This window comes from Juglans regia, chromosome 6, assembly GCF_001411555.2.
Source record: "Juglans regia cultivar Chandler chromosome 6, Walnut 2.0, whole genome shotgun sequence".
Classification (NCBI taxonomy): Eukaryota; Viridiplantae; Streptophyta; class Magnoliopsida; order Fagales; family Juglandaceae; genus Juglans; species Juglans regia.
In genome coordinates, this window is record NC_049906.1 from 18,012,687 (window position 1) to 18,033,766 (window position 21,080).

The window sequence follows — 21,080 nt, forward strand, 5'->3', positions numbered from 1 at the left end:
AAGCAATCTCACATACTGATATAGTTAGATGTGATTCGTCAGATTATAAAGTTATTTGTATTGTAAAGAAGATCTAATGGATCAGATGAAATCACGTCAGTTTGTAGGATTATTTTTATGTAATTTCTTTGTGGATGTAGCAGTACTAAAAAATGGATGTTTATCTCTGCTTCCTCATTCATGTAGCACACTTGAGTCTGTTAATGTGATCGGATTGTCGACAAAGAACACAACCAAGGCTCAGGGTTGTTTCTCGAAGCAGAGAACTCATGACCACTTACCTCTCTGTAATTTTGGCAAGTATACCTCTACATCCATGAGAATCAACTCCTTAAGGAAACTGTCTTGGCAGCTTTATGATTAGGATCCCAGATTCCCTCTCAGGCAGGTCTAATCGACACCTTGAAACTATCATGGTTGCTATGGGCAATAGCATCCCTGCCATAATCATTTGCATTTTAGGCAGATATCAGGCCCTAAAATTTCACGTCATATTTGCCATGGAACAACCAGTATGTTGCATCAAAATCCAATCTCATTTTGCAACAACCTTCAACAGTGTCGCCACTTTTCCTCATGCATTTCTGTACATAGAAATTGATGGATATGTTAAGGTTAGGTTTGGATAATGAGTTGAGATGAAAGTTAAAAATTGAATAAAAATATTGTTAGAATATTATTTTTTAATATTATTATTGATTTGAGATTTGAAAAAGTTGAATTGTTTATTATATTTTATGTGGGGATTTATGAAAGTTGTGATGATGAGATGAGATGAAATGTGAAAGTTGTAATTGTTGGGAAATCTATGCGGCTCAGACAGAATCTGATTCCATATAATTATGCATACAGCATAATACTGTTGTCAATGGAGAATAGTTGATCCCTTTCGAAGAGCATGTTCACATCTATTCAATGTTTACACAACTGTGGCTTCACGGGTAAGCTGCTAGCGCATTATCTTAGAAAGTTGGGAGTAATTGTTTATTAATAGGCTGTGTTTAGTTGCCTTGGGGAAGATAAAGTACGAAAAGAGGATGCCTCTTTCATGAATCTTAACAAAAGTTGTTGCGTAGGAAAATTCCTTGAGATTAGCTCCCAAAACAAGCTAAGCTCAGCAACTAGTTTCAGAGAATATATCAAACAGTCAGTAGGGATGGAGAGTTAAGTTGTCCGGCAAAGCGCCGCCCGTCTGCCAACTCCCCCCACCCCCACTGCATCAGTGATTTGTTTACTGAATGGCGGCTGGCGCTACATGCAGCAAGACAAGCAGGCTTTCTTCATATGAGAGGCTGGTGGCTATAGGCTTGGCCCTTCTAGCTGTGATTTCTCCTCTCTATATCGACAGGAGACCGGTGATTGGTGATTCAGAACTTGATGAGGAGCCCGTCAGCCTTGTTCCTTGGCTTCATCTAATGCTGTTGGTGTTGATATTGGCCATCACTCTGTCAAGTTACTTGGACCGGTGCTTTACCAGGTCTGATCCTTATTGGATTCACAGAGTTGGTGGTTCTTCTGGTGGTCTAATTGTGATTCTTGTGCTTCTTGTACTGGTTTTGAAGTGTAAAGCCTCTGTAAAGAGCTGGGAGGCTTAACTGAAATTGAGAGAGAGGGAGAAGGGTCTTGTGAAGATTTTGTATTGCTGCGTATTGGGGTATTTTTTCATATCTAAGTAATTATCTTTTCAGAGATGGGGTGTAGCTTAGCAGCTCCTTTAATGTAATATAGAGGTTTGTTTACAGCTATTTTTTTTAGCCACTTTCTTCTAGTGGAAGTCATCCCTCCCTCTCCCTCCCTCCCTCCCTCTCCACGCATGCAAACTCAATCATCTTCACAAAAATCCAACTCCATCATTCTATCATTTCGTTATTAACATCCGGGAGATCGTTTGTTTTTACAGATGAGATAAAATGAGATTAAAGTTAAAAAGTTAAATAAAATATTGTTAGAATATATTTTTTTTAATATTATTTTTATTTTAGAATTTAAAAAATTGAATTGTTTATTTTATTTTGTATCAGATTTTAAAAAAATTGTAATGATTAGATGAGATGAATTGAGATCAACTGTGAAAACAACTAGGTCACACCAGAACAAAATTCAAATTTCTTCTCAACATTATAAAAAACGTATAAATCGAAAGAGTCTTTTCATCATGATTAGGTATTTTCGTCCTATCATAAAATTGTCATACTATTTAAATTGTCTATATAAATACTAACTTTTTAATGTCTTTGAGACCTTCATATAACACATTAAAATACAGTCTTTAATCAAAAGATGCATATAAGTTTTGTCCTCCATCTGTCTCATGTCAGCAGCTACTTACTAGTTACTCTTCCATTGCTTATCTTACTAAGTGGTATGGGGTCGACAGACGTTAAAAATTAATAAATTATCCATTCTATATCCATGAATGCTTGGCTTGGCTCTTGCCTCTTGGTTGCTGACACACGAGAGGGATTGACAGATTGTTGTCAAACTGGAAAAAATTAGTTGTTAGAGGTTGAAATTGTTAGCCTTCAACGTGTGATGAAATGATAACTCATTAAAATTTAAAAGTTAGCATGATGTTCTTAGGTCCAAACCTATTTAGCCTGTTTGGATTTAAAGATGAGATGAATTGTAACTAGTAGTAAAATTTTTAATTAAAACTAGATGAGATGAGATCATCTCACCTCTGAATCTAAACGGGTTCTTATGTTTTGGTTTGAAGTGGCTTCACACTAGTTGTGGCTCCGCTCATTACTCCGCCGTCATTACCCCTATTTTCATGTCAGACAAGTTTCGTTCCTTCATTAATTGTTGGGATTTATTGTCATCGTCTCATTTGGTTAATCTAAAGATGAGTTGAAAATTTATGAATAGTAATAATATAGTTTGTAAATAGTATTAAAATAATTTGAGTAAAAATATTTTATAGAATTTTAGAAAACGAGAGAGAAAAAATTGAAGAAAAATATTATAAAATTAAAATATTATTATAACATAATTTTTGTTTTGAGATTATAAAAATTGAATTATTTTTATATTTTATTTTAAATTTTAAATTTTAAAATTTGAAATTAAAAAATGCTTATAACATAAATGTTCTATAGTTTCTGTCTTATTTATTTATTGGGTAGTGATAGGGCTATACTACCATATTACTATCCATCTACTACCCAAGTGCATTTCAAGTTTTTTATATTTTTTATTATTTTTTTAAAGTATTTTTTAACATCTTTAATCACTAAGAAAAAATTAAAAAAATATATAACTTTATTAATACTTACTTCTTTAATCATTAAGTAAAAAAAATTAAATACAAAAAAAGTAATAGATGGATAGTAGTATATGGGTAGATGTCCTTAATCAGTAATATTCCCTTTGCATTTTTATAAAACTTCTCAATTCAATTTATCTTATTTTATCTAATCATTATAATTTTTTTAAATACTTACATAAAATAAAATAAATAATTTAATTTTCTCAAATCTTAAAATAAAAATAATATTAAAAACATATATTTTAATAATATTTTATTTAATTTTTAATTTTTATTTCAATTAATCTCATCTGTAAAAATAAACGTAGCGATGGTGTTGCCCCCGTTTTGTCCCGCCTCATGGTTTGGGGCTTACTTATCGTATTGTTGCTCTGGTTGGTTTGAGTATGTCGACTTCGATTTAAGGATGTATTTGAGCTGACTTCGGGCAAGTTGAGGCTGTCCAACCTCATCAATATTAAGGCTGCGTTTAGATATTAAACTGAGTTGAGTTGAGATAAAAATTGAAAATTGAATAAATTATTGTTAAAATATTATTAAATATTATTTTTAATATTATTATTATTTTGAGATTTGAAAAAGTTGAGTTGTTTATTATATTTTGTGTTAAATTTGATAAAGTTGTAATAATTAGATAAGTTGAGTTGAAATGAGTTTGGGATCCAAACGTACCCTAAATAGTCTCGAGTCGAGGCTTCACTTGTATGAGAGTGGAGCTCCAAAGTTTAGCTTGACCTTGACTTGATTTATAAAATATTTAGTTTAAACTCTGTTCAAAGCTTAAATTATAATCGAAATGGGAGCTTTATTAGGTTTGGCTTCATTTGATTAAAAGAGTTTTTTAAAGTTTCTTTTTAAAAAAAAGATTTAAATAAAAAATAAAACAAATAAAAGAAACGAATCAAAATTCCAATCTTTATGTATTAATAAAATATAGAAAATATAATTAGTACTGTTCATCCGGGCCAGATTTTTTCCCGGCCAAATCCGGAACCCAGATAACCGGATTTTGGATGTAGTTTTCGGACCAGATATAATCTAGGTCGGAACTCGGATTGACTTACCTGGTTCTATCTAGTCCGGATGCGGTTATGCAATTCGGGTACTAGATTTTAAACCCAATACCTGGTTTCTATTAAAAAAAAAAAAAGACAAAAAACTCAAATCAAGCCAAATTACCCCCAAAAGATCTCTCTCTCTCTCTCTCTCTCTCTCTCTCTCTCTCTCTCTCTCGTCTAAACAATAAACCCTAGCTCTCGCTGCTCATTCTCTCTTGAATCAAACCCTATCTCCTCCATCTTCTCTTTGCGTTCTCCTCCTCCATCTTCTCGTTCTCTGTAAGGTTCACTCAAGGACCTGCTGTAATTCACTAGTAATCACAACCAAACACAAGAAATGAATATTCAGATCAAGAAATGAATAAGCAAGATTCCATTATGAAACTTGCAGAGAATCTTCGAGGGATTCTCAACCTCCAAACACAATTCTTCAAATGATTAATCAATGAAAACAAAAGCTCCCCCAGCACTGCTTATATACACGCAGGCTGAGATGAAGGAACCCAAAACGCCAACAACAAAAGATAAAACGCAACTATAAAAAACTACAACATTCAAAACGCCCCGTTTCATTAAACTTCATCCATGAAACGCAGTTGCTTGCACGACGAACGACACCCCACATTAAGTCTCCAAACTCCCCGTTTCATTAAAGGCCCCATTCTGTTAATACCTTTATTACTTCACTCAAATTCCTCCTACACACAACTCCTTTAGCCTTCTTAAGGACACTGCAGTTCTTCAAGGCCAGCCACAAGGCACCTGTGACAATCCCTCCTTCTTCAAGGCCTTGCCCACAAGGCACCCGTGACAAATATTAAAGGACTGTACCCAGTAAATGTGGATACAATGACCTTAGCTTCCACAAAGATTCCCAAGAACTATCTTCAAGAAAAGCACCTAACCATTTTACCAAGACTTCAAAGGAGGCATGATTGCCTAACTTCTTAATCCTTTTGTCCAGAATCAACTCAGGTTCAGGTTGCACACTGCCTTCAACAACTACTGGTGGTAATGTTGGTGAAGGAGAGATATGGTCATCCTGCTTTTTCTTCAAAGAGGAAACATGAAAAACAGGATATATTTTGGAGGAAGAAGGTAAGTCCAATTTATATGCTACTGTCCCTATTTTCTGTATGACCTGAAAGGGGCCATAATATCTCGGAGCCAGTTTCATATTGTGCCTCATAGCCACAGACTTTTGTCTATAAGGCTGCAACTTCAGAAAAACCCAATCCCCCACTTGGAAAACTCTCTCAGACCTCTTCCTGTCAGCATACAATTTCATCCTCTTTTGAGCCTTCCTCAAGTTTTCCTTCAAAAGGGACAATACCTCCTCTCTAGATCTCAACTAGTGATCCACTTCAGCATTTGCAGTAGTGCCTGGAATATAAGAAATCAACCGAGGGGGTGGAATTCCATACAAGGCCTGAAAGGGTGAAAAACTAGTGGATGAGTGTACAGTAGTGTTATAACACCATTATGCCATTGGTATTCTGCCATTGGTAGCCACTTACTCCAACGTTTTGGCTTAGAGTCTTAGACCCCATATAGGATCTCAAATAACCCTCCACACACTTATTTAAGGTTTCAGCTTGGCCATCTGATTGTGGATGATAGGCTGAGCTAAAAGCCAAAGTGGTTCCCTGCATTTTAAACAATTCTGTCCAAAAAAGACTAGCAAAGTTGCATCTTGATCAGAGACAATAGTCTTTGGTAGGCCATGGATCTTGAATACACCAGTAAAAAAAAACCTCAGCTACTTTACAAGCTGTATAGGGGTGAGCCAATGGAAAAAAATGCCCAAACTTTGTCAATCTATCCACCACAGTCAAAATGACAGTCAGTCCATTTGAACTAGGGAGACCAACAATAAAGTCCATGGCAATATCAAGCCAAGGACTTTGAGGAACAGGCAAAGGTTGAAGTAACCCTGCATGAAGTACAGTTTCATGCTTGTTCACTTGACAAATCTGGCACTCCCTCGCCAATTTTTTAATATCCTTCCTCATGCCTAGCCAGAAAAAATCCATCTTAGCCTTTTCTAATGTTTTATGGTAGCCTACATGACCTGCTTCTGGATTGTGATCAATATGTTGCAATACTTTAGCATGAAATGGTGATGAAGGAACTATCACCAATTTCCCTTTTCTGAAAAGGAGACCCTGTTGTAAAGAGAATTCCTTAGAAACCTGCTGCCCTTGCTGCAAAGCCACAACCAGATTAGTTATGTCACTAGAAAAAGCATAACTTTGTTTAAGTTCTTCTAATCACAAAGGAGTGGGAAATGAGATAAGAGCCAATGTAGCTGAATCTTCTTCAGACTTTCTGAAAAGTGCATCAGCAACTTTATTGTCCTTGCCCCTTTTATATTCTACACAAAAATCATAACCCATGACCTTTGAGATCCACTTATGTTGAGCCTCAGTGGCCACTCTTTGCTCCAACAAGTGTTTCAAGACCTGTTGGTCAATTTTGATCTTAAAAGACTGACCCAACAGATATGGTCTCCATTTCCCTACTGCACACACCAGTGCCAAAAATTCTTTTTCATAGGTCGACAAAAACAATGCTTTTCCTTTTAAGGCTTTACTAAAGAAGGTTATTGGTTGGTTATCTTGCATCAATACAGCTCCCAACCCCACCCCTGAAGCATCACACTCAATAGTAAACTCCTTAGAAAAATCAGGAAGTCTTAATACAGGAGGACTTGCAACAACATATTTTAACTCTTTAAAAGCCACTTCAACTTCAAGAGACCACACAAATGAGTTCTTTTTCAGCAACAATGTTAATGGGGCAGCAATAGAACCATAGTTCTTGATGAACTTTCGATAGTAGCCAGTAAGGCCCAAAAATCCCCTCAATGCTTTCACTGTTTTGGGAACATGCCAGTCCAACATAGAAGAAATCTTTGTAGGATCTGCCTTCACTCCATCTTCAGAAATAATATGTTCCAAGTAGTCTACCTCAGTCACCCCAAATCTAAATTTAGATTTTTTTGCAAATAATGTGTGCTGCTATAAAATAGATAAAACTGACTTCAAGTGCTCTAGATGTTCACCAAAATCTTGGTTGTAAACCAAGATATCATCAAAGAAGACCAAAACAAATTTTCGAAGGAAATGTCTGAAAACATGATTCATCAATCCTTGAAAGGTGGCAGGTGCATTGGTAAGCCCAAAAGGCATTACCAAGAACTCATAGTGACCCTCAGGAGTTCTAAATGTTGTTTTGGGAATGTCCTCTTCTCTTACCTTTATTTGATGATAACCTGATCTACGATCAAGTTTAGAAAAGAACTTAGCTCCATAAAGTTCATCAAGTAACTCGTCAATGACAGGAATTGGAAACTTGTCCTTGATAGTTTCTTGATTAAGGGCTCGATAATCCATACACATCCTCCAACTACCATCAGCTTTTCTAACAAGTAAAACAGGTGATGAGAATGGGTTTTGGCTTGGTCTTATAACACCATTTGATAACAGGTCATGCACAATTTTCTCAATTTCATATTTTTGATAATGAGGATACCTATAAGGTTTCACTGAAATTGGTGCAATACCCTCTTTCAATACAATCTGATGGTCAAAGGCTATAGGGGTGGCAACCCCATTGGTTCCTCAAACATGAGCTGAACTACTGCAGAACTTCTTCCAATTCAGGCTGAACTTCCACCTGCTTCACCTCAGGTTTTTTTGCTACCAACTGCAAGAACCAACCTTGCTTCCTAATAGAAGAAGATTTAAGCACATTAACACCAGCTTCCCAATCAATTACATGAGACATAAGACCCTACAAGACCAACTTCTTCCCATCCACTTCAAACTGCATAGACATATCAGTAAAGTTCCATTGGATAGGACCCAATGTTTTTAGCCACTGCACACCTAAGACAATGTCACAGCCCCCCAAAGTAAGAACATGGAAAGGAACTAGAAACTTAGTTCCTTGGACAGTTACCAACTCTTCACATCTGCCCTAACTAAGTATTTTAGTACCATCTGCCACTTTCACCTGAAGAGCCTCATCTTTAATTACCTTTAAATTTGCAACTTCTACCACCATTGGATCCAAAAAATTATGAGTACTCCCTAAATCCACAAGAATCTCAACAGAAGCTGAGCCAATTTTTCCAAACAACTTCATAGCATTATTATTGATACATCTAGAAATGGCGTGGATTGAAACCTCTAACTCCTCAGATTCTTTCTCACTTTTTTCCTCCAATTCTAGTACCAACTGTGCCTCAGAATTGTCAATTAAGTCCTGCTCAGCATTACATGCCCCTTGTAAGTAATACACCCTCGGATTTTTGCAAACATGGTTGGGATTCCACTTTTCCTCACAATGATAACACAATCCCTTCCTCCTTTTATCATCGATCTGAGAAGAATTTACCTTCTTCAAAGGAAACAAGTTCTTTGGACCGTTATTTGCTAGATCAGCAAGTGCCACCTAATCTACTGGCCATTTATCAGCATATTGATTATTTGGCCTCCAAGATTTTCTTGAAGATAGTACATGCTCTTCCTGCAACTTAGCCAAACTGAAAGCAGCCCCTAGGTTTAATGGATTAAACATTTTTACTGGTATGTGAATTTCATCCTTTAATCTACTAAGAAAGCAAATCATTCTATGCTTCTCAGACAAACCTTTCAACCTATTAGATAAGGTCTCAAATTGTGATGTGTACAAACTAACTGAAGTAGTTTGTTTCAACCTAGTTATAGCCTCCATTGGATCATCAAATGCTGATGGTCCAAACCTCCCTTGCAAAGCCACTACTAAAGACTCCCATGAATTAAACTGTCCAGCATCTCAGGCATTTTGGTACCACACCAATGTCTCACCTTCCATATGGTGCGAAGCCACCATTAACTTCTGATGGAAAGGTATTTGAAAACAATCAAAATACTGATTAGCCTTAAAAGTCCAACTAGCAGGATCATTACCACTGAAACGTGGAAAATCCAATTTAACACTTCTGTGAAAACTACCTCTCTCTTCATGATTTCTAAGTTCATGAGAAACTTCTCTATCTCTACGAGTATTAACATTCATAGCATCAGCCAAAGATTTCAACATTTCTGAAACTTGATCTAACCTTTCTGTTATACCAGAAATTGCCTGTTGATGATGCTCCAATTGTTTCTGCATGACTTCCTGCTGCAGTTGAGAATCTTCAATCTGAACTTTTAATGCTGCACGTGTGCCACCCTCCATCAGAATCACGGTTGCAAGGATTGACTACTACTGATACCACTTGTAAGGTCCACTCAAGGATCTGCTATAATTCTAGTAATTCACTAGTAATCACAACCAAACACAGGAAAGGAATACTCAGATCAAGGAAGGAATAAGCAAGATTCCATTATGAAACTTGTAGAGAATCTTCGAGGAATTCTCAACCTCTAAACACAATTCTTCAAATGATAATGAAAACAAAAGCTCCCCGAGCACTGCTTATATACACGCAGGCTGAGATGAAGGAACCCAAAGCGCCAACAACAAAAGATATAATGCAACTATCAAAAACTACAACATTCAAAACACCCCGTTTCATTAAACTTCATCCATGAAACACAGTTGCTTGCACAACAAATGACACCCCACATTAAGCCTCCAAACTCCCCGATTCATTAAAGGCCCCATTCTGTTAATACCGTTATTACTTCGCTCAAATTCCTCCTGCACACAACTCCTTCAGCCTTCGTAAGGACACTGTAGTTCTTCAAGGCTAGCCACAAGGCACCCTTGACATTCTCCTCCTTTTGATATTTTTTAAAGTTCGTATTTCTGTAACTAAATCTTCTTTTAGGTTTCAGAGAGTTCTCAACGACTGGTTTGATACTTTTTTCACTACATTCAAAGGTATTGCCCTGTGTCGAACTTGGTGAAGTCGATTCAAAGGTACTGCCCTGTGTCGAACTTGGTGAAGTGGGTATCCATCCATGACTCTTGATGGTTACTTGATGGAGAGGAGTAGCATATATGGGAAGAAGATGGAAATGCTTGAGCTTGGGATCCAAGAGATTAGAACGTATTTCAGGCTCTGTATGTCAGGTACAAGCTTGTTTGTCCTTTTTATTATCTGCTCAGACCTCTCTCTCGCCCAATCTATATGTCAGGAAATGTTTCGCTTTTCCTTTTATTTTTCTATGAAATTTTTAGTTTCAGAATTTTATATTAAGTTTGAGTTTGGTGGATTTTAAAGGGGATTTTGGCGAGGCAATCGAAAAACTTCAGAGAATCCAAGATTTAAAGAACTCTTCTTTGGGCATTAAAGGTAAACATTTGCATTTTTTAAGTCTAATTTATTGCATTGTCATTGAATTTGTGAGACTAGACTCAAATGGCGAAAAGGATATTGACCAGAAGTTCTGTTGGGGTCCTTGATATAGTTGCTGCAATGGTAGCTCTTGTTGGGCTTCATCTCAGTAATTGTTGAGACAATCAATTACTGAGAGTAGTTTACCTAGGGTCCACTCAATCCCATTCATACGCATGGGTAGCTTAGCTTTTTATAGGCTTTTTTGTTTTTCATTTGAGTCTAAAGCAGAGGAATTGATCTTTTGATATAAAAGAGTCAATGGCAGTGCATTGTGGGTAGGTTTAGCTTTTGTTCATATGGGTTCTTTTTGGTTAAATATTATCTTTGTTTTTTGCAGATTTCTTGTATATATTTTTTCAGCTAAATGCATCCCACATTTATGTCCTTTTCTGATAGTGTTTTTTTTTTTATTTTTTTTTATTTTTATCAGATTTGTTAAAGGATGCAAACCCAAGCACCATGGTGGATTTAATATATTGATGAAGCTTACCTTCTAGAGTTGGAGCAGTTCCATGAGGTTATTGTTGCATCGGCCATATTTGGTACTGCTAAGCATAAAACTCTGTAATAAGTACTTAAATTTCATACAAATAATTCTGTTGATGTTTGTCGAATATGTTTATCAAATGTTTTGGCTTTGTCCAGAATGATTAGGTTTCACCTTTATATGATGGTTCTTAATCACACCTTTTAAGCACCAAAGACAACCATGTAGGATATAATGTAGGATATAAAAGATCACAAGGCCACTTCATCACACAGTTTCTTTTAAAAATACTAGATCAGGATGTAATCCACTTCATCACATAGTTGTTTAATTTTGTACTAATTTTGTGATTTTGTAATTGCGTTGCACATTTTAGTATTTTTTTTTTTTTTCTGTATTAGCCCCTTGTCTAGTAATTTTGTACTGACCTTTTTTGCTTACTGAATGTGCAGGATCTCTCTCAGTCAGATCACTTGAAGTTGCTACTTGCTGAAATTATTTTGTAATTCATATTTGGTAGTTTTGTATTTTGCAATGTAATGTGTAAATAACAAAACAATGTAATATGTAGTGCATTGCATGCATTTTAGTTTTTCATTTTTATATATTTTTATTATTCTTGAAAATGTTAGTACCATGCTTTTTAATGATGACTCATAATTTTTTTTTCATAGAATATATACTTTTATAAAAAATTATGATTTTCAACACTTTTTAAATTTTTTTTTAATAAATATAGAAGAATTATGCTTTTCAACATTTTTAATTATAGGCTTTTATATATAAAAAATATATATATATGCTTCCAAACCCTTTATATGGACTTAAAAAAAATATATATATCCGAGTACAACCCGGTACCCTGATTTCTGGGTTTCGGCCCGAGTTAATCCAGATCAACCCGGTCCAGGTCTGAAACCCGAATTCCGATTCAGGTATACTCGGGTTCTCGGATTGGAACCCAGATGAACACCCTTATATATAATAATGCAATACTACGATTTGTACTTATAATTAGATATATATATATATATATATATAAATGCATGCACACATATCTTCATGAAAGTGAGATAGTTGATCCATAAAGCTCCGCCCAAATATATAAATGCATGCGCTGCACGTGTGCCCAGTTGTCTACTATTAAATATTGTGAGATGTATAATAGATAATAAAATATGACTAACTTCAGATAGAATTATCGTGTAAAGCAAATCATCATATTATCACAAGCAGCATATGAGTAAGGATTTTTGACTAATTTTCCTTTTTATCTCATATTATAAACCCTAATATCAATGATTATATCCAATAGTGAGAATCTTGAATCTTATTAGGCAGCAAACTTAAGAATTGAATGCACTTAAATGAAATGTAATATCCATAAGCAAATTAAGATTATTTTTTTTACTAAAAATAAAACATTGTTTGGTTAAGCTTACCAAAATCTCTTGTTTAAAAGGTTAATGTTTCTATAATATTAAAAAATAATATTTTAACAATATTTTATTTAACTTTTCATTTTCAATTCAACTAATCTCATCTCAATTAGGATCTAACCTATCAAAAAAAAAACCACAATATCCAAACTCACCTAATCGGCAAAAGAGCAAAAACATAATAGAACCGAATTTGATGAGAAAAACAAGAAAAAAGTGAGAGAGAAATTGATAAGAACACTGTTCATCCCTTACTTATTTTCAAACAAAAGCCTATTTGAAAATAGATTTTATTCCAAAATTTTCATATCATATCCCATCTATTTTTTAAACATAACTGAAATACAAAACTTTTAAAATAATCATTACAACTTTCTCAAAATTTTAAATTTCAAATAAAATATAATTTATCTTTTTAAATTTCAAAACAAAAATAATATTATAAAATTATAATCTAAGTGTCTTATAATATTTTAATTTTATAATATTTTTTATTTAACTCTTTCTCTCTTTCAATTATTTTTTATAAAATTTCATCTCATCTAACTCCCTCCAACATTATATAAATTTTCAAATAAGGAAAAAATTAAAAATGTTCTAATATATATTAACATATTCTAGACCATATTATTTAACACTACAAATAATGTTAAATTATTACGTTAGTTCAAAGACAGTTTAGCTCTTAATTTAAGAATGCAAACCAGATCATTTTAATTTACTTCAAAAGTTTTCATAATTCTTTTTAATATTATTAAAACAGAAACACTATAAGAAATAATAAAATGAAAAACATTAATTTATTTAACATTTTCACACTTGGCTAAATAAAATAGTAATAATGACATATTATATTTTTAAATTATTAAGAAGTTATAATTTATTTCCTTATGAAAATTTGTAATTATACTAACCAACATACTATTATTACTCTTAATAATTATAGTTGGATGCGCATGTTGTATATTTGTTATTTCCAAAATAAATATATAATGTGTCAGTTTTAAAATTCAAAATGACAGTGGTAAGTATTAAATAATTTAATCATATATTTTATAAAGTCTCATCCTTTACATTTAAAAAAAGATAATGATAGGGTTACTTCCCTATTACTATCCAATTACTATTTATAGTTAATTTCAAATTTTTTATTTTTTTATCATTTTCTTTGAAGTATTTTTTCAACATCTTTAATCGAAAAAATTAAAAAAATATATAATTTTATTAATAATCAATTCCTTAATCATTAAATAAAATAAAAAAATTTTAAAAAAATCAAATATAAAAATAGTAGTAAATGAATAGTAGGAGAGTAATAACCCTATCATTTTCCTTTAAAAAAAATTAAATAAACTATAGTATATTAGAAATGATAGATTTACCTCAAATAGTGTAATTAATTTCAAGTTAATTAATAAACTATTCAATTTATCCAGAAATGAAAAAAAAAATATTTAAGTTTATTTTTTAATAAATCATTAAACAAAAATCATTAATGAAAGGAAAAAAATAGTTTATACTGAAATGTAACAATTAAATTCAATATTTACATAATTTAAAATTAAAGGAAATAAAACACAATAAAATACAATAAAGACACAGCCGCCCCTATAAAAACAATTAAATTAAATTAAAAAAATTAAAATTAATTATTAAAAAAAAAAAAAACCGAGAGCCGCGGCTTGGATTCGTCGTGGCGGTTAACGGCGGCACGATAGGAGCTGATATTGAAAGGGGAGGAACGCCGGACGGAGGGGAAGAGAATGGATGGGGCGGTGTTAGCCACGCCGGCGTGCGGCGGCGCATTGGAGGCGACGAAGAATCGGACGGGCCGCGGCTTGGATTCGCTCGTGGCGGTCAACGACGGCACGAGAGGGGTTGAGATTGGAAGGAAATGTACGCCGGTCGGAGGGGAAGAGAATGAGAGCGGCGGTGTCGAGTACGACGGCGTGCGACGGCGCACCGTAGCAGATGAAGAAACGGACGGGGGAGAGGGGAGGAAGGGCTCGCGCGCGGCAGAACCAGGGGTAAAATGGGAAGAATGTCAGTGGCAAAATCGTGATTTTGGAATAAAAGTAAGGGTAAAATTGAAAAAAAAAATGTTAGACGAAAATACTGTTACAAACCTCTTCGCGCTTTATATATAAGTAGATATGTGGAGTTTTCTACTCCCCCTCTCTTTTGTAAAAAATCAAGGGTTCTAGATATATTTTTGTCAGAAGAGGAGGAGCTTCTCTTTCTCCTTTCTCTCATTCCTTCATTCATCCACCTTGTTTATCAAGAAGTTCTTTTTGTTTAGTTTTATTTTACTTCCTTCAAGACCGAAAGAGATAGATTTACAACTTTCCATCAACTCCCAAGAAACACGCGCAGCATAAGTAGACTCCCAAGCCACAAATTATTCGGAAGGAAGTGGCGATTTTACGAAAATCACCTCGCATGGTCCTTACGCACTGCCCACATCTACGTGTGGTCCTCATGTGCCACCTCTTCTAGTAGTTCTTCTCGCCACACGTGCCAGATCACCAAACTCGCCACTGCCAGATCTTTCAGATCTGACTTTTGTGGCTGAAAAGAAACAAGCGTGCTGTCTTCACGCGTCGTCATAGATTCCAAAGTCTATTAGAATTGGTTCAAACTATAATCCGTCTTTTTTCGCATCTATCTTACTAATTTTGTTTTTGGTTTCTTTATTTTTAATGAAAATAAAAATTGAGTTTGTCTCTCGAACTTTTATTGACTCGGTCTAAAATGTACTTCCAAGTGTAGAAGTATCAAGTTGTATCAAAGATAAGTCCAGAATCGTATTCCACAGGAACAAATGATTATCAAAGCATTTGTGGAATTTAATTGGAAAATATGATGATGTATGAGAAGTGTAAATAAGTAAAATCAAGTATAAAATTATTTCTTTTTGTATTTTTCTCATGTATGTATAAACAATGAGCAAAATGGATATTAATATCTTTCTTTGAAAATGAATTAAGAAGATAAAAAGTATGAATTTAATTCCCATAAAAATTAAATCAAAATTGGAATTAAAGTTACTAATCAAATAGGCAAATTAACAAACACTTGAGTTGGGTATGAAACTTTCATTGTTTCGGTTTCTAGAATATTTTCTCGATTAACAATCCAGTCAAGTGTTTGCAATAATAAAAAGTTGTTTGCATTGATCAAAGGAAGATAAAAAGTTATGCTCAAGTTTTGTAATATTTCTCTAAGGGATTCACAATTTTACTAACCAAACACACTTTAACAATCAACTGAGAGAAGCCTTGATAATTTTCAAGCATTTGTTGTGCCTTACGTCAACAACAAATCAAGAGCAAGGGTCGCACTCTATTTTCAATTCAAATCTGACTAGTAACAAGTGAAATCAATATTCATCAACAAAATATTACATTAAACTAGAACTCAAAACAAGTCAAGTCTCATTTCACAATCCAAGCTTCAGAAATTAGCTACACATAGTATTTCTAATAGTAAAAATTAATTTAAATAAAGTCATCACAAAATCTGAGAGCAAAAGAAACCCAAATGAATTAAACCCTAAAATGCCTAAATTAACATCTCAAACAAAACGCTGTGGTTAAAATGACCACGAAAGGAAACGAGATCCAAGTCGTGAAACTCAGCTGTCCGAAAAGAAACCAAAGTGAAACAACGGAAATCAATACTACGTCTAACCTGAAAACGAAAAACTAAAAACTACCCCCAAAGTAAAATGTGAAGAGCCCCCTTCCACCAAGAGGAAAGCCGACGCCCAGTTGATGAAAAAAAAAAAACTCCAAAGAAATAAAAATCCTCCCGGGAATGAAAAGCAAAAAAATAAAAAATAAAAATAATATTCCCAGCAAATGAGAGCGGAACTCGACTGAAGAAATGAAGAAAAACTGAAAAAAAGAGTACTGAAAATGGAAAAAAAAAACTAGCCGCCATCACCAAGAAATTTCTCTCTCTCTTATACCCGGAATCCTCCCTCTTTCTCATGGATTTCAGCCTCTCCATTGTAATGGTTTCTCCTCGTTGTCCCCAGGCTCCTGTGCCCATGCGTTCCTCTGCCAGCAACCCACGTTCAATTCAACTTAAGCCTCCTTTTCTTTTCGTTTTGTTTGGGAATTAGAGTATACTCAACATTTTTTAAATCTTTTTGTACTTTTGAAAATATTTTACTTGTTAAATAATTTAAAATACTTTTAATAGAACTCATAAATTCACTTCAATCTCTACTCATAACTATTCATAAATATTCTATAATACTTATCACTATTATATATAAATAAAAAATAAAATCACTATAATATTTATCACTATTAAATATATAAAAAAAATCATTATAATATATAAATAAATAAATAAATCACTATAATATATAAATAAAAAATATTTATCACTATTATATATAAATTAAAAATAAAATCACTATAATATATAAATAAAAAATAACATTACTATAATATTTATCACTATTATATATATAAATAAAATCATTATAATATTTATTACTAAAAATAAAATCACTATAATATATAAGTAAAAAATATTTATCACTATTATATATAAATAAAAAATAAAATAGCTATAATATATAAATAAATAAAAAATCGTTATAATATTTATCACTATTAAATATAAATAAAAAATAAAATTGCTATAATATATAAATAAAAAATAAAATCACTATAATATATAAATAAAAAATAAAATCATTATAATATATAAATAAAAAATAAAATCATTATAATATATAAATAAAAAATAAAATCATTATAATATATAAATAAAAAATAAAATCACTATAATATATAAATAAAAAATAATTTTCACTATTATATATAAATAAAAAATCAAATCACTATAATATATAAATAAAAAATAAAATCGCTATAATATATAAATAAAAAATAAAATCGCTATAATATATAAATAAAAAACAAAATCACTATAATATATAAATAAAAAATAAAATCACTATAATATATAAATAAAAAATAAAATCACTAAAATATATAAATAAAAAATAAATCATTATTATATATAAATAAAAAATAAAATACTATAATATTTATCACTATTATATATAAATTAAAAATAAAATCACTATAATATATAAATAAAAAATAACATTACTATAATATTTATCACTATTATATATATAAATAAAATCATTATAATATTTATCACTATTATATATAAATTAAAAATAAAATCATTATTATATTTATCATTATTATATATATAGTAAAATAAAATCACTACAATATTTATTAATATTAAAAAATCACTATAATAAAATCATTATAATATTTATTACTAAAAATAAAATCACTATAATATTTATGGGACCCACACATTTTTTAACTACCTACTCAAAAGTCAACAACTCAACATACTTCACACATCCAAACAACTTAAAGTACTCTCAATGGGACCCATAAACTCACTCTAATCTCTACTCATAACTATTCACAAACATTCTCAACACTTCTCAATACTTCTCACTACCCAAACGTACCCTTAAGAGGCTCAGCACTTAGGCTTGAGGCAGTATTTCTCTTTATCTTCATGGGCTTCCTCTCATGGGCTTAAGTGCTTGTACGTGGGCTGTGATGATTTATTTTCAGCTCAAACTCTTGATAAATCCTGGAATACATAAACTATACAAGTCTTTCTGAATTTAAATAGGGACAAGAAAATCATTTCACATGTCGTACAAAGTTAAATCATATTATTTAATTAATACTCTCATTTTAATACATAAAACTCTTTTAACCCAAGATATTTAAGAGTATTAATATCATATAATTGATCATTAATCATTTGTCTACAACTTTAATTATTTTAAAACTTTGATGTATGGATTAAGAATAGATTTTTGAGGAGTTATAATTTAGATCTCTGATGGAATGATGATAAACATGCAAGAGTTTGATTTTAAGCGTAATCTAGAGGCTCTCAGGTTTGATGTTGGTTTTGATGAACTTTTTCGTATGACATGCTAGATTTGATGTTTAAATCAAGTTAAAACTTGAATGTGAGATATATAGTTGTGTTATTTCAATATATATTGCATGGAACTCAAGGATTTAGTCACTTTGTTTCAAGTCCAAAAGCATGCATGTTCGATTTCTAGTGACACCCCCTGATTTCTACTTGGGATCGGATGAATATTTGAAAAGTCAGGACATGCAACACAATGTTACCTGCCCCCGTTTGTTACAATTAAAGATGCAATACACCTAACATGCATCTAGCAGTATGCAATATTTGCAGTGAATAATTTTTTTCTTGAGCAATACTATTCACTAAACTAAAAATATCCCAAATACTTAAAACATAATCCATACATATTGAAATGATAAGCATCTATGATTACAGCACAAGTTCAAAAGGTCTGTAATCATAAGAGTAATGGAGACCAAACTTCTTAAGTACAAGTAGGAACTAAAGCAACTACCAAGCTAATCCATTGTGTAGCTCGTGCAACTCAGTCAAGGATGCCATAATACTAACGATAAATCGGAGCATTGAGGCTATCAGGTCCGTGTCGTGCCGTCGTCGTCTAATTGACCATCTCTAGTCGGTCAACCTTTGGTGCACCTCCTAATCCTAACACATGGTCTACCATTCCAAGGAAAATAGTAGTTGAGAATACCACGGTGAGATTTGATTATAAATCTCAGCAAGTTAACAGATAATTTAACATATATGTCAAATATGCATGCATGGCAGTAAAAGCATGAATGCATACATGATCATAAATAAGCTTGACACGACTTGACATTTAATATGGCATGAACTGAGATGACTTGAACTTGAGCATAGACTAAATTGAAACTAAACTACACATGACATGAACTTAACTTAGACTTGATTTGACATGACATGAACTTGAACGTGAACTAACTTAGACATGAACTTAAACATAAACGTGATCATAAACTGAACTTGAATTGAAACTGAATATGAACTTAACGTGAATTGAAATATGAACTGAACGTGAACTTGACACATGACTGAACGTGAACATGAAACATGAACTGAATGTGAACTTGAAACATGACTGACAAGAACATGAAACATGACTGAATGTGAACTTGAAACATGACTGAACATGAACTTGAAACATGAACTGAACGTGAACTTGAATTTGACAATCAAAATAATTTCATCAGTCGTTTCGTCAAGAATAGTGAACAATTAAAATGATTCCGACCAACATAGTCTGCCAAAGATACACAGATAGTCAGAATGATTACACCATGAGTATTTTAAATGAGACCCTAACAACCAGAATGATTATGCCAGGAGTTGTAACACCCCAATCTTAGAGGTCCAGAGAGTTGATAAATGTACAAAAGTGCACTCTAAATACCCTATTATTTGACTAAAATGCTAAAATATGAATATAAATCAAATGAATTAATGTGTATTCGTGAATTGAGTTTCTATTTACTTTGGGATACTCCTGAACAGATTTTTATATTTAGTTTCAGAGTCTATAAAAGAGCAAGTCAAAACCCAGTCAAATTCAAAGGATTTTCAAGTGGGCAAAACGTTGGAATAACCTAAGAACTTTCAACGAGTGTAGAACTCTTCAAATAAGGATAATGATGGGGTTTGAGAGTACTTTGGATCAAGAGAAAAAATCAGTCCGAAATTCGCTAGAAGACATTTTGTACATACTTTAATATTTTGATCGTAACTTTCCACTCAAATATCTGGTTGATGCGATTCTTGATGTATTGGAAAACTATCTTAAAGGGCTACAAAGTTTTCTCTAATAAGAATTTCTAAATTCAAACTCTTGAAACATGTACGTGGCTGCCAAGATGAGTCCTAAAATTTAGGCAATTTTGTATGCGGGAATATGAAGACATTTGGGTTTCTTTCCTATCCTATATAAGCATTTCATTAGCACAAAATTGAGAGTTTTTGAAGAGGGAGACGACTCAAGTACTGAAGAACAAGGAGACAAAATTAATTTCCATGGCCACCATTTGTTTTATTTTTCTCTTGAGATTTTCGTTGTCCATTATATTTATGGATAATTAAATTCTCAACTAGGGCTAGGGATGAACTTGCACATTAGATAGTATTTTTAAATTAATTTTAATTTATGTATTTGATTTTTAATTACTAAAACTCTTTTGTTTTATCATTCTCAATTCATTGTTAATTTTTATTTTTCGAATAATCATAGAATTTATTCTATTTATGGATTTAGACATACTTTTTTCTATTGAATGGATTAACTCTTTGATTATATTTGAATTAATTATTTATCTATATTGATTTAATTTTATGTTGCAATATCGCTCCCTGAATATATTTTCGTCGTTGGATTTTCTCAATAGTGATAATAATTTACGTATTTTAAAAATGGTGAATGATTTTTCAAATGATTACTTTTAGTTTAATTTTGGTTTATAAATCTATATATTCCGATTGGGAATTTTGGGAAATGAGTTCGCAATTAAGTTATTCAGTG

General features: G+C 32.5%; 3 protein-coding genes across 3 annotated transcripts; 1 reads left to right on the plus strand and 2 right to left on the minus strand.

Annotated features, from left to right (window-relative positions):
• The first annotated feature begins 755 nt into the window (after nucleotides 1–755).
• Nucleotides 756–1,745, plus strand: LOC108985994. The gene has a single exon (XM_018958484.2). The coding sequence runs from the start codon at nucleotides 1,239–1,241 to the stop codon at nucleotides 1,593–1,595; it is 357 nt and encodes a 118-aa protein (XP_018814029.2). The 5' UTR covers nucleotides 756–1,238; the 3' UTR covers nucleotides 1,596–1,745.
• Nucleotides 1,746–4,503: 2,758 nt separating this feature from the next.
• Nucleotides 4,504–5,614, minus strand: LOC118348624. The gene is made up of 2 exons (XM_035690677.1): nucleotides 5,158–5,614; nucleotides 4,504–4,637 (listed from the first exon to the last, which is right to left on the minus strand). Exons 1-2 carry the CDS (start codon nucleotides 5,612–5,614, stop codon nucleotides 4,504–4,506), a joined length of 591 nt encoding a protein of 196 aa, XP_035546570.1.
• A 63-nt stretch (nucleotides 5,615–5,677) lies between these two features.
• On the minus strand, nucleotides 5,678–9,552 carry LOC118348625. The gene is made up of 10 exons (XM_035690678.1): nucleotides 9,180–9,552; nucleotides 8,328–8,765; nucleotides 8,126–8,216; nucleotides 7,970–8,056; nucleotides 7,369–7,860; nucleotides 6,627–7,311; nucleotides 6,398–6,530; nucleotides 6,081–6,259; nucleotides 5,844–5,972; nucleotides 5,678–5,755 (listed from the first exon to the last, which is right to left on the minus strand). Exons 1-10 carry the CDS (start codon nucleotides 9,550–9,552, stop codon nucleotides 5,678–5,680), a joined length of 2,685 nt encoding a protein of 894 aa, XP_035546571.1.
• Nucleotides 9,553–21,080: the final 11,528 nt, after the last annotated feature.